This window comes from Phyllobates terribilis, unplaced genomic scaffold, assembly GCF_046119375.1.
Source record: "Phyllobates terribilis strain yellow unplaced genomic scaffold, ASM4611937v1 Scaffold_12__6_contigs__length_324123572, whole genome shotgun sequence".
Taxonomy (NCBI): domain Eukaryota; kingdom Metazoa; phylum Chordata; class Amphibia; order Anura; family Dendrobatidae; genus Phyllobates; species Phyllobates terribilis.
This window is the reverse complement of record NW_027362772.1, coordinates 78,846,254-78,859,096: the sequence shown is the minus strand read 5'-3', so window position 1 is coordinate 78,859,096 and position 12,843 is coordinate 78,846,254. Positions and strand designations below refer to the sequence as shown.

The 12,843-nt window shown below is 44.2% G+C and overlaps 1 protein-coding gene across 4 annotated transcripts in view; it reads left to right on the top strand.

Annotated features, from left to right (window-relative positions):
- The window catches only part of LOC141172142 (sodium-dependent neutral amino acid transporter B(0)AT2-like), a 36,441-nt gene extending 24,523 nt beyond the window's left edge, over positions 1–11,918 (top strand). For all 4 annotated transcript variants that reach the window (XM_073656009.1, XM_073656010.1, XM_073656011.1 and 1 more), the window contains exons 4-12: positions 345–471; positions 955–1,127; positions 3,821–3,931; positions 4,087–4,328; positions 5,015–5,189; positions 5,281–5,482; positions 6,576–6,735; positions 8,676–8,838; positions 10,554–11,918. In XM_073656009.1, the coding sequence (XP_073512110.1) occupies positions 345–471; positions 955–1,127; positions 3,821–3,931; positions 4,087–4,328; positions 5,015–5,189; positions 5,281–5,482; positions 6,576–6,735; positions 8,676–8,838; positions 10,554–10,871 (1,671 nt within the window). In that variant the 3' untranslated portion in view covers positions 10,872–11,918. The remainder of the gene's footprint in view (positions 1–344; positions 472–954; positions 1,128–3,820; positions 3,932–4,086; positions 4,329–5,014; positions 5,190–5,280; positions 5,483–6,575; positions 6,736–8,675; positions 8,839–10,553) is intronic.
- The last annotated feature ends 925 nt before the right edge of the window (positions 11,919–12,843 follow it).

The window sequence follows — 12,843 nt, the reverse complement described above, 5'->3', positions numbered from 1 at the left end:
CTGATTCTTTGCTACCACTAGAGATAAGGAGTCTGGCTGTGACATATCCCCACTCTTCCCAGTGAGAGCCCAAACACATCCGGCCCGGTCCAGGGACGGCAGAAGGAGTAATGGTCGACTGATGGCGATCTAAGTTACGCCATTGGGTCGCTGCTTTTCCCTGATGGCAGAAACAAGGATCGGACATGTTAAATTAGCAGCTTTTCCCCATCCGGGAAAAGCAAAAGAATATTCAGTAACGCCACATCCATAAAAGTCCGAAGTATCAAAACCAAAACTGACATGGTGTCAATCACCTATAATGAAGGGTAACCTCTAGATAACGGCCCTCGTCTTCCTCATAGGTTTGTTCCTTCGTGGCCCTTTACTACAACGTCATCATCGGATGGAGTCTGTTCTACATGTTCAATTCTTTCCAGTACCCGCTGCCATGGAAAAATTGCCCCTCTCTGGCCAACGAAACACACTCAGGTACATACTGTTAGGAGAGGGTATTTTGTTTGTATCAGGAATCCAAAGTTAATTTTAAAGGGATTGCTCCCTTTCCGGTTAAAATTTTTCTATAACCCTCCTTGCCCACCAACATTAAACACAGTAGTTTCCACTTCTGTAGGAATAAAGATGGCAGTGGTCACATGTTTTTACCCTTGCGGCACTTCTCTGGCTGCCTTCCCGCCTTTGTCTACTTCAGCAAGTGCTAAAAAAGGGTATTTTGCTGCCTATACCTATGTATGCAAGTAACAGCATTAGTTGGGGTTCAAGATGAGCAAATCTATTTGCAGGTTCTGCCTGACCTAGTAGAGTTCAGGATACATGACCAGACCCTACAGATCCAGATATTGAGGGTAACGGGAGATCAATACCAGTCTCAACTTTCATGCTTTTGGGTGGAAATTGTATCTCCAACACTTCAGGTTATAACCTTCTCACTGAGTATATCAATGTCTCTCGTAGAACCCGAGTGTGCCAAGAGTTCGGCCACCACGTACTTCTGGTACCGGAAGGCTCTGGACGTCACTGACTCTATAGGGGCCTCCGAAATGAACTGGCCGATGACCGGATGTCTGTTCTTCGCCTGGTTTCTCGTGTGCGGAGGGATGATCAAAGGAATCAAGTCTTCTGGGAAAGTAAGAGGACCCCCTTTTGCCCTATTAAAAATAATACACATATTTGATATCTCTGCGTTTGTAATACTCTGAACTATCAAAATATAAAATAAATCTGATTGGTAAACTGCGTAACGAGGAAAAAAAATGAAACTCCAGAATTGCGGGTTTTCGGGAAAATACGTTGAGAGATGATCAAAAATTCATATCTATTCCAAAATGTTATCTGTAAAAACGTCAGCTCAGAGCACAAAAAAATAAGCCCTCATATGGAGACAGAAAATTAAAAAAAAAAAGTTATGGCTCTTTGAAAAAGCTAAGAAATATGAAAAAAATGGAATTGGCCGCGGCTTGAAGGGGTTGATCCATGGTGTTGGGTTTCTTTTTTACGCTACATGGCAGCATGATTCTTCAGGTCACAATTAACGCCAATAATAAACTTTTAAAATTTTTCTTTTTCAAAGGGAATCTGTCACTATCTAAACTATTAATATGGGCATGCAGGTTATAGACTGCTGAGGACAGCGATCCCTGTATACCTCATATCAGATGTGTTGTTGCTGAGAAATCATCTTTTATCACTTTATATTAATTACCTCTTCCAGCCTCTGGGGCGGATGGTGCCTGGAAGATAACTCTGCCTCCAGAGCTTGTTTTACATGAAGGGGAGTTACCAGTGTGAGACTAGTAACCAACACAGAACAGAACTAAAATTTTGTTTTCTTGCAAACACATTTTTGCTTCTCTTTCAGCTCTGCTGTATTGCAACAATATTAAAACCCTGTGTGCCTCTGAGCTGGAGGCTGAACAACTGACAGGAATCTGCAGTGTCAGGTATAACCACACACAGCTCTGCAGTGAGATCAGGAGAGCTGACAGAGGCCATTACATGTCTCACACTGGTATCTCTCCCTTATATTTAAAACAAGCTCTGGAGGCAGAGTTATCTTCCAGGCACCATCCGCCCTAGAGCCTGGAAGAGGTCATTTATATAAAGTGATAAAGGATGGTTTCTTAGTAACAACCCATCTGATATGAGGCATACAGGGATCGCAGTCGTGTGAGCCAGTTTCTTTGTAGAGCTTGATGGTTTTTGCAACTGCACTTTGGGACACTTTCAAAGTTTTCCCAATTTTTCGGACTGACTGACCTTCATTTCTTAAAGTAATGATGGCCACTCGTTTTTCTTTACTTAGCTGCTTTTTTCTTGCCATAATACAAATTCTAACAGTCTATTCAGCAGGACTATCAGCTGTGTATCCACCAGTCTTCTGCACAACACAACTGATGGTCCCAACCCCATTTATAAGGCAAGAAATCCCACTTATTAAACCTGACAGGGCACACCTGTGAAGTGAAAACCATTTCCGGTGACTACCTCTTGAAGCTCATCAAGAGAATGCCAAGAGTGTGCAAAGCAGTCATCAAAGCAAAAGGTGGCTACTTTGAAGAACCTAGAATATAAGACATATTTTCAGTTGTTTGACACTTTTTTGTTAAGTATATAATTCCGCATGTGTTATTTCATAGTTTTGATGCCTTCAGTGTGAATGTACAGTTTTCAAAGTCATGAAAATACAGAAAAATCTTTAAATGAGAAGGTGTGTCCAAACTGTTGGTCTGTACTGTATCTATCTATCTATCTAATACATCCCGATCTGACGCCCTTAGACTTTTATCTTTGGGGTCATCTGAAGGCAATTGTCTATGCTGTGAAGATATGAGATGGGCAGCATCTGAAACAACGGATACGGGAAGCCTGTGCTAGCATTTCTTCTGCGGTGTTGCTATCAGTGTGTCATGAGTGGGAGAAGAGGGTTGCATTGACAATCCAACACAATGGGCAGCACTTTGAACACATTTTATAAGTGTTCATAAACTTGTAAAAAAACTGATGAAAAAATAAAGTTACGTTAAAACCAAGCACACCATTGTTCTTCTTCTTATGAAATTCTCAATATGTTTGATGAGTCACATGACCCTCTTCCCATTGAAAAAAATAAAGTTGGATCCAAAATGGCCACCATGGTCACCACCCATCTGCAAAAGTTTTCCCCCTCCCATATACTAATGTGCCACCAACAGGAAGTTGATATCACCAACCATTCCCATTTAATTTAGGTGTATCCATATAAATGACTGTGTGTGTGTGTGTGTATCTTTTAAGCCCCCCTCAGGCGACTTTGAAGCTCTGATTACTTCTACTATGTACGTCAATACTGCCATATTGCAGTATATACAGTAGCTAAAATCTTGGTCTTTTTATAAAGCTTCACAGGTTGCCAATATGGGAGTCATGGGACCCCCAGCTATTATGGCAACCCATTGGCACCCTGCGATCATGTCAGTGGGGAGGAGGTATGTGCATGTTATCCAGACCGCCGCCTTAAATGCTGTGGTCGGAGGTGGACAGCAGCGATCAGAGCTCCTACATCCAGATGCCGACTGTGTAGCACAGACAGCATCGGCAGGGTATAGTACAGGCTCAGCTCCAGGACGTCCTATGTCAGGATGTGGTTGAAGGGGTTGTCCGTAACTCTGATATTGATAATCAGGATAGCTCATCAGTATTGGGTTTGCAAAAACTGTCACCCCCCCCCCCCCCGATCAGTCGGATGTTCAGAGTCCATCACACTGTGTAGTGCCCGCTCCCGGGTCCCACAGATCATCTCCTATTATTTGAATATTTCAGTCTGCCCTTTGTCTTTTTGCAGGTGATGTACTTCAGCTCGATCTTTCCCTACGTTGTCCTGGTCTGTTTCCTCGTCCGCGGACTTCTCCTGGACGGTGCCCTGGACGGGATCCGAATCATGTTTACACCAAAGGTGCGCCACTGCTGTCCGATCTCCATTCTAGTGATTGAGTCCACGATGTGTGGCCACGGGGAGACCCACACTGGCTACTAAAAAAAAAACAAGTCTGACCCCTTTCTACTAATCCTGGAAAGTAAAAATTATCTTTTCTATATTTTTTTTCTTAGCTGGAAATCTGGGGAAACATCCAGGTTTGGCGACAGGCGGCCACCCAGGTCTTCTTTGCTTTAGGCCTCGGATTTGGAAGTGTGATCGCCTACTCCAGCTACAACGACCGGCAGAACAACTGCCACTTCGATGCCATCCTGGTGTCTTTTATCAACTTCATGACCTCCATACTGGCCACGTTGGTCGTCTTTGCTGTCCTGGGATTCCGCGCAAATGATATTGCCAAACAGTGTTTATTGGAGTAAGTGGTCTTATTCTGATCCAAGTTAGCCGGACCTGACAATGTGTATGGGGGGTCTCCCATCTCTTCTGGCTGTTGGGGCACATAATAGCTGATCGTTGGGGGGATAGGTCACTCATTAATACCCCTTTAACATCCAGTGCATAGGAGCCTGACCAGTTATGAAACTCCTTGAACAGGGGCGGATTGTGGCTCCCAGACTAGTACCGCACCAGCCATGCTGCCTGCCACAACCGACCCACTGGGCAGCCACCAGGACTCCTTATGGCCATTGTTTCCGCTGAGGTCCTACACAACCTCCCCACTTGCCATTTATCTAGTGGTCTACCACGAAACTGCAGGGTCCACCGTTACCCCACATACAAAATCTCAAGCCAACAGGGAGGGAAGAGTGGCTTTTCGTCGTACCAAAGGACTCGTTAGATAACTGTCAGTCAAAAAATCTTTTGGCCGGCAGCTATCTCCCCCATTTACAGGAGCGTTCCTGGGTTCTCTACGAGAGACTCCTCTGGTGGCGGTTTCTCTCCAGGAAAAAAAGGTGTTTTGTCGTTGCCCATCCAAAAGGCCGGACCCTTCTCTTTTCCCGACATCATCTGTAAGGGAGAGTTGGGAAGCCCCCATACATGTCAACCGATCTTGTCGATATCTGCAGGTTTGGTCCTCACACTTTGTCCTTGGTTATTCAGAAATCAAGAGAAGATCAGAGATTTGCTGAAGGCCGGCGTTTTGTTTGACTTTCCCGTCCCGTTGGAGAACCTGACCATTGCGGAGTACGGCAACTGGTACACGAGCGCGGACAACATGACCGGCCTGGCACAGTACGATATCACGAATTGTCGGGTAGAAGATGAGATGAACAAGGTGTGAGGATTCTCCGTGTGGTATCCGTTACCGATATGTTACGTTTTTTTATTTCTTTTGTATAAACTTTCCATACATTTTGTCTTTGCAGGGTGTAGAAGGGACCGGCCTGGCGTTCATCGCCTTCACCGAAGCCATGACCCGTTTTCCCGCCTCCCCATTTTGGTCGTTATTGTTCTTCCTCATGTTACTGAACTTGGGTCTCAGCACCATGTTTGGAAACATGCAAGGAATAATCACCCCGCTGCTCGATAACTTCTCGTGTTTACGCAAGAGGAAAACCCTATTCACAGGTGAGAACATTATGTCACGCACAGTGTAGGAAAGACAAAGTGCAACACAAAAGGATGAGGGGGAAGGGAGCCCAGACACTAGGGAAAGGGGGAAGTGGAGACCTCCTAGGCTGATCTGATATCACCCGGTCTCCATTACCGTCCCTATATTGGTTCCTCACCTATCGCCGCACAGGAAACCTAAGTTCTGTAAATCCCTAGAGCTAGGCCCTGGATTGGGAAGGGTGGATGAGCACTAGTCAGTCCCCACTATAAACTAAAGACAACAAGGGAGACAAACACGGGGAGGAGAAACTTAGCTTGAGCCGACTTCAGAGAGATTACACCAAACGTCCTCCAAGCACCAGAGAGGAAGTAAGCTGCAGACTGCAATAGCTCCAAGCCTTCACAAGGGAACATGTGATTATCACCGGAACCTTCCTGCAGAAAACTGAAAGTATTTAAACACCCAGGCCAGGGTGTCAATCAGAGCAGGAGGGAGGTAGCTGCTGGGTCCTAAAGTAAGCCAGATTTAGTAAGGTGTCTGTAATGTCAAACGAAGAGATCTTCTGCAACCAACTACTGGGCAACTGTCTGTCACATCTGACACACCCGTGACACATTATTTACGTTGCTTTGACAGCGCGGTAAGGGAAATCTTCAGCATTCACATCAGCCCCTCTCTGGGTTACGCATAAATATTAAACCCCTGGGACCTCTACAAATCACTAGACCCGTCTCCTTTAAAAGCAATTGATGATTCGGGGTAGTGACCCTAAGCAGTGTTAGTTATTCGATCTCCAAGTAAAGCGTTTCGGAAGCTCAGAGTTCAAAACGTTTTTTTGGTGATCAATTTAAGAAACCAGTTGAATTCCAATACTGTTTGCTGTAGCTTTGCGTGAAAATTCAGAGCATGGCCCTTTTTAAAGGGTGAGAACTAGTTATCCTTTATTTTGAGGATTGATCAGGGGTCCCAGCATTCGGACCACCACAGATGGCAGGTAATACAGAATTTGACCTAGAGAGAGATCAGAAGTTGCTCTGGTAGCTGAGACCCCCTATATGGGACATCCTCTGTGTAACCCATAAATTCTATTCTTCCCTTCATTTTCAGTTTTCTGCTGTGTATGTGGTCTTCTGATCGGACTGATCTTCGTTCAGCGATCCGGCTCCTATTTTGTCTCCATGTTCGACGACTATTCGGCCACCTTGCCTCTCATTCTTGTGGTCATAGCTGAGAACGTGGCCGTGGCCTGGGTGTACGGGGCGGACAGGTACCCTTTTTCTTTCTCCTAATGTCAGATCACTCATTTTGGATCCTTACTGATTGCCGTATGTTACTTATACTCCTTGGATCCCATCGCTAGTCGAGGCTGCCACATCAGATCAATCATGGCTCCTGTAAAAAGCAAAAATTGTGATGCCAGTGTGAACACAACCTGACGCTTCACTCCAGTTCCTCCTATCTGCCTGTAGAGTATCACTTGGCCACCGGGTGGCGCATGGGACGACTTTTTAATATATAAATGCATAGTCTGTGCGCGGCCTCCGTTCTACATGTCGTGTAATATCCCAAGTGAACGCCACAGTAGAAACTAAAAAAAAATCCTTTCTACCCATAAATAACATTAGTCAATAAATTAGAATTTTTTTTTTGCTTTGTTTTTAGATATTAGCGATAACAGAGGATCTTATTCCCTGCCAACATCCGGACAGCATTTCCCCATTTATTTCATTAGTCGTAATTCCCCCTTATGTTAAGTATCGTAAGATCGATGGGAGTATTTTTTTTAATTGAACAGGAAAGTGGGACTTTTTTTTTTTTTTTTACTTAACCCCTTTACCCCCGAGGGTGGTTTGCACGTTAATGACCAGGCCAATTTCTACAATTCTGACCACTGTCACTTTATGAGGTAATTACTCGGGAACACTTCAACGGATCCCCCTGATTCTGAGATTGTTTTTTCGTGACATATTGTACTTCATGATTGTGGTAAAATTTCTTCGATATCACTTGCGTTTATTTGTGAAAAAATCGGAAATTTGGCGAAAATTTTGCAACTTTCAAAATTTTAATTTTTTATGCCCTTAAATCAGAGAGATATGTCACACAAAATAGTTAATAAATAACATTTCCCACATGTCTACTTTACATCAGCACAATTTTGGAACCAAAATTTTTTTTTTGTTAGGGAGCTATAAGGGTTAAAAGTTGACCAGCGATTTCTCATTTTTCCAACAAAATTTACAAAACCATTTTTTTTAGGGACCACATCACATTTGAAGTCACTTAGAGGGGTCTTTATGACAGAAAATACCCCAAAGTGACACAATTCTAAAAACTGCTCCCCTCAAGGTGCTCAAAACCACATTCAAGAAGTTTATTAACCCTTCAGGTGCTTCACAGGAATTTTTGGAATGTGGAAGAAAAAAATGAACATTTAACTTTTTTCACAAAAATGTTACTTTAGACCCAATTTTTTTTTTATTTTTGCCAGGGAAAAATGGACCCCAAAATTTGTTGTGCAATTTCTCCTGAACACGCTGATACCCCATATGTGGGGGAAAACCACTGTTTGGGCGCACGGCAGGGCTCGGAAGGGAAGGAGCGCCATTTGACTTTTTGAATGTAAAATTTGCTTGAATAATTAGCGGACACCATGTTGCGTTTGGAGAGCCCCTGATGTGCCTAAACAGTGGAAACCCCCCACAAGTGACACCATTTTGGAAACTAGACCCCCTCAAGGATTTTAGCAAGGGGTATAGTGAACATTTTGAGCCCAGAGGTACGACACAGAATTTGATAACATTAGGTCATCATATTGAGTCTTGAGCGCAAGTGCTCGCTACTTGAGTTTGCATTAGGTACTCGGGTATGCACCAAGTATCGCGGGTGCTCAAGTGACATGATTTATAGCCCCAAATACATGTATTTAAGTACAAAAAAAATGTCCACAAACCCCATTTAAATGCATGTGTTTTGGCTAAAAAAAATAAATAACCCCATATATAAATATCACATAATGGATTCAGCAGGGAGACAGAATTTTATCATTTAACTCAATGTTAGCGATTTAGATTCAAGTTACAGGAAAATGTAAAGATGGAGAATATCGTACCTTTTTAGATAATAAACAAGGTGCGACTGAAGGTTAGACATTGACATGGATGTGTGACTACTAAATATATATATTTTTTTCTCATCTGTGTTCAGGTTTATGGATGACATTGAGGGAATGCTGGGCTACCGTCCTTGGCGGCTGTATAAGTACATGTGGCAGTATTTCAGCATCCTGGCCATGATCGGCCTCCTACTTGCCAGTTTGATCAGAATGTGTATCGAATACCCCAAGTACCAGTCCTGGAATATGGAGAAGGTATGATGACCGCACTGTGGCGTCTTGATCCGCCTCGCCATGCTTTCCCCTATCCAGCCCCCTTCTCATTCCCATTCACAACCTTTTTGGAAAGGCAAAGGGCAGATGACTTCCCATCCGAAGGACAGAGGTGTACCTAGGGGCAAGAATTTAGTTTGGCGACCCCTCGCCCCCCAAGCTGTTTGGGTAGTCTTCATGTGACCAATCATTCACATGCGATTTGAGCACTTAGCTGTTAGGATTGGCTACAGGGCTTCATTTCATAATTAAAGGGCTCGTCCAGGTTTGAGATGAAAGTCTGCAGTCACTATATGCAGGGCCTGCTCCAGGTTTTTCTGGGCCCGGGCGAAAGAGTCTCAGTGGGCCCATCTAACACATACCACGATTCATGATGCACAGATACCGCAGAGAAATATATATATCTAGTACAATGCCGAAGATTTCACTTCTTACATTACATGAGTGATATCTACTGTAAATTCTACAATAACTCAGAAACCGGCGAATCCTCACAGCACACAGTGCAGACTGGACAGTATAGTCCTCCATACAGTATAATGGCCCCCACATAGTCCTCCAGACAGTATAATGGCCCCCACATAGTCCTCCAGACAGTATAATGGCCCCCACATAGTCCTCCAGACAGTATAATGGCCCCCACATAGTCCTCCAGACAGTATAATGGCCCTCACATAGTCCTTCATACAGTATAATGGACCCCACATAGTCCTTCATACAGTATAATGGCCCCCACATAGTCCTTCATACAGTATAATGGCCCCCACATAGTCCTCCGTACAGTATTATGGGCCCCATATAATGCTCCATGCAGAATATTGGCCCCCACATAATGCCCCGTGCAGGCTGTGCCCCCACATAATGCCCCGTGCAGGCTGTGCCCCCACATAATGCCCCGCGCAGGCTTGTCAGACAGCACAACACTTTATTAACATAACCATTTATAACGTAATCCTACAAGTTATGGATTGTTACATGTGTACAAGATCAGAACAAATAACAGCACAAGAATCAATCACCAGAACCCCCATTAGTACAGAAACACAGCATCACAACCCTCATCAGTACAAGAATACGTCAACAGGACTACCATCAGTACATGAATTCACCACCAGAACAACCATCAGTACATGGTTGATAAATTGTAATGTCAGGTCAGACCCATATACATTCGTATCACATGAACCTACAACTTCCACTACGTCCTTAACAATGGTAAGGAGATACTGGGAGTTGTTGCCATCAGTCATCATCAGGACCCACAGTACTTATGAGATTTAGTCAGTATCACAAATAGACATTTACATCCAGGTGCCTTTATAGATGACGTTGTCTCTGGAGTCATTCTCTTTCTTTTCTTCATCTTGTCCAGACCCCTTGATGACTTTTACAGCCACAGCTTGTCTCTGCAGACTTCCATCTTCTCCCTTCTTCTGCAGTGACCAGAGTTGGAGCTCGTATTTTTGTATCAAGAAATTTATTCATTTTCTAATGGACTGAAAACAGCCGGGATTGGAGATGACTCTGGTCCCGGCTGTTTAACATCTCAGATGCTCCGGACATTAGCGACCGCTTCATCTAAGTGGTTGGACAGAGGGAAGGGGTCTTTTTCATCCACTCTGGATGTCACATGAATGTTGAGGATTAGTGTCATGAAGCCATTATTAATGAATGTTTATTTTTTTTTTCGTTTTTAGGCGGCTGAAGAGAAGTTGGAGTATCCCCCGTGGGCGCTGGGCATGCTGATCAGTTTGATGATATTGGCTTCCTTGCCCATCCCGTGGGTGCTCCTGAATCAAACGGTACAAGACTGGTTAAAGAGGCGCAAGTCAAAGACGTACGAGCAGTGCGAGTACGCGCCGGGCTGCACGGTCGACGAAGGGCTGGAAGCCATCACAGAGGACACCCCAAGGTGTGGCAATGGCTACCTTCACGTGGAGATGGAAGATTTGGCCGAGAGTGGCCAGCTGCTGACCGACGGAGACGAGGAGGACAATGACAACGTAACAGGCTAAACACACGGCAAAGGCAGGGATACTGTGGGAATTAGGACTTGTATCGTGATCACTGAAGCACCTTCACATGATTTCCAATCATTCAAGTGGTGCCCGGCGGACAAGCCGGCTTTGTCCACCCCGGGGTTAGCGATCAAAGTCTCGGTGCCACGTTGAAAATCATACTGTGCCAATTACCCAGAGGTCGGCTCCTGCTCGGCCTCAGCTGCTGTCGTCGGTATTTGCAGTTCCTACCTCTCTCTCCCAAGATTAGATCCCGGGAATGGGATGTTACCATATAAAATGGCGAACACTTAGCACCCGATCGGAGAAGCCCTTGCAGATCTGATCTAGTGATTTTTTTTTATCACGGTAATACGGTCGGAGCCATTTTTTTTTTTTTAATGTTACTGATCCTGCGAGGAAGGGACCTCCCTGTTACAACATCTTTGTATTGCACCGTATGTCAGATATATATATTTTTTTTAATAATTGGCGAAAGAAGAAACTATATTATTACTTTTTCTTTTTAAATGCTTGAAAGACTATACCGAAGAACAAACGGATTACAGGTATTCGCTGAACCGGAAGATTGCGGTTTAAAAAAAAAAAAAAAAACGTTCGGATGGACCTGTAGATATAATTATTTATGGCTTTTAGGAGTAAATAATGTGTCCTTTTTTTTTTTTTTTTAAGATTTTCTTATTTTATTCGGCTCGAAGTCCTTACTGTAACGTACAATGCTCGCTGTCGTGGACGAGCGCACCCAGGTCTGTATTGTATAAGCGGGATCCTCAGTTCTGCGTCAATAGACGCCATCATCCGCTAAGCTAAGATGCCCATGTGCGTAGAAATGTGTCCGAGCATCGGGGTCCAGACTCGGACCATACAGATCTATACGATACACACATGACATTCCTAAAGGTGCCAAGTCCGTGAGACCTGGGTGACACGTCACTGTGCACAGTGCCCATCGCTGTATACTGTCCACCTATGACTGAAGTGTAACGTGCGACTGGACATCATGTGCATTTTTTTTTTTTAAATAAACAATTGTGTTTTGAAGCTTCTTTGAGTCGATATATAATTGTACACAAAGTTTTGGAAGACTTTCACACATCCGATTTTTTTTCTCGTATGAGAAAAACGGACCGATTATTCTGATCAGAGTGTGGTCCGAGTGTCATCCGTTTTTCTCGTACATGGAGAAATTAAAAAATAAAGTTTCTGCACCTTCTTCATTCTGAGCCGGCACACCGCACAGTCCGCACAGCTCATGCAATAGCTACGATCTTCCGGGCGGTTTTCTGGCCAATTGCCAGAGGTCTCAGGACCCCCTACCGATTATCAAGATTATGCAGCACCTATAATCCACTGCTCAAAAAAATAAAGGGAACACTGAAATAACACATCCTAGATGTGAATGAATGAAATATTTTCATTGAATACTTTGTTCTGTACAAAGTTGAATGTGCTGACAACAAAATCACACAAAAATCATCAATGGAAATCAAATTTATTAACCAATGGAGGCCTGAATTTGGAGTCATCCCCAAAATTAAAGTGGAAAAACACACTACAGGCTGATCCAACTTTGATGTAATGTCCTTAAAACAAGTCAAAAGGAGGCTCAGTATTGTGTGTGGCCTCCACGTGCCTGCATGACCTCCCTACAATGCCTGGGCATGCTCCTGATGAGGTTGCCTATGGTCTCCTGTGGGAACTCCTCCAGGATGGCACATAAATGCGAGCTGGGGCAAGAAGGTTTGCTGTGTCTGTCAGCGTAGTGTCCAGAGGCTGGAGGCGCTACCAGGAGACAGGCCAGTACACCAGGAGACGTGGAGGAGGCCGTAGGAGGACAACAACCCAGCAGCATGACTGCTACCTCTGCCTTTGTGCAAGGAAGAACAGGAGGAGCCCTGCCAGAACCCTGCAAAATGACCTCCAGCAGGCCACAAATGTGCATGTGTCTGCACAAATGGTTAGAAACCGA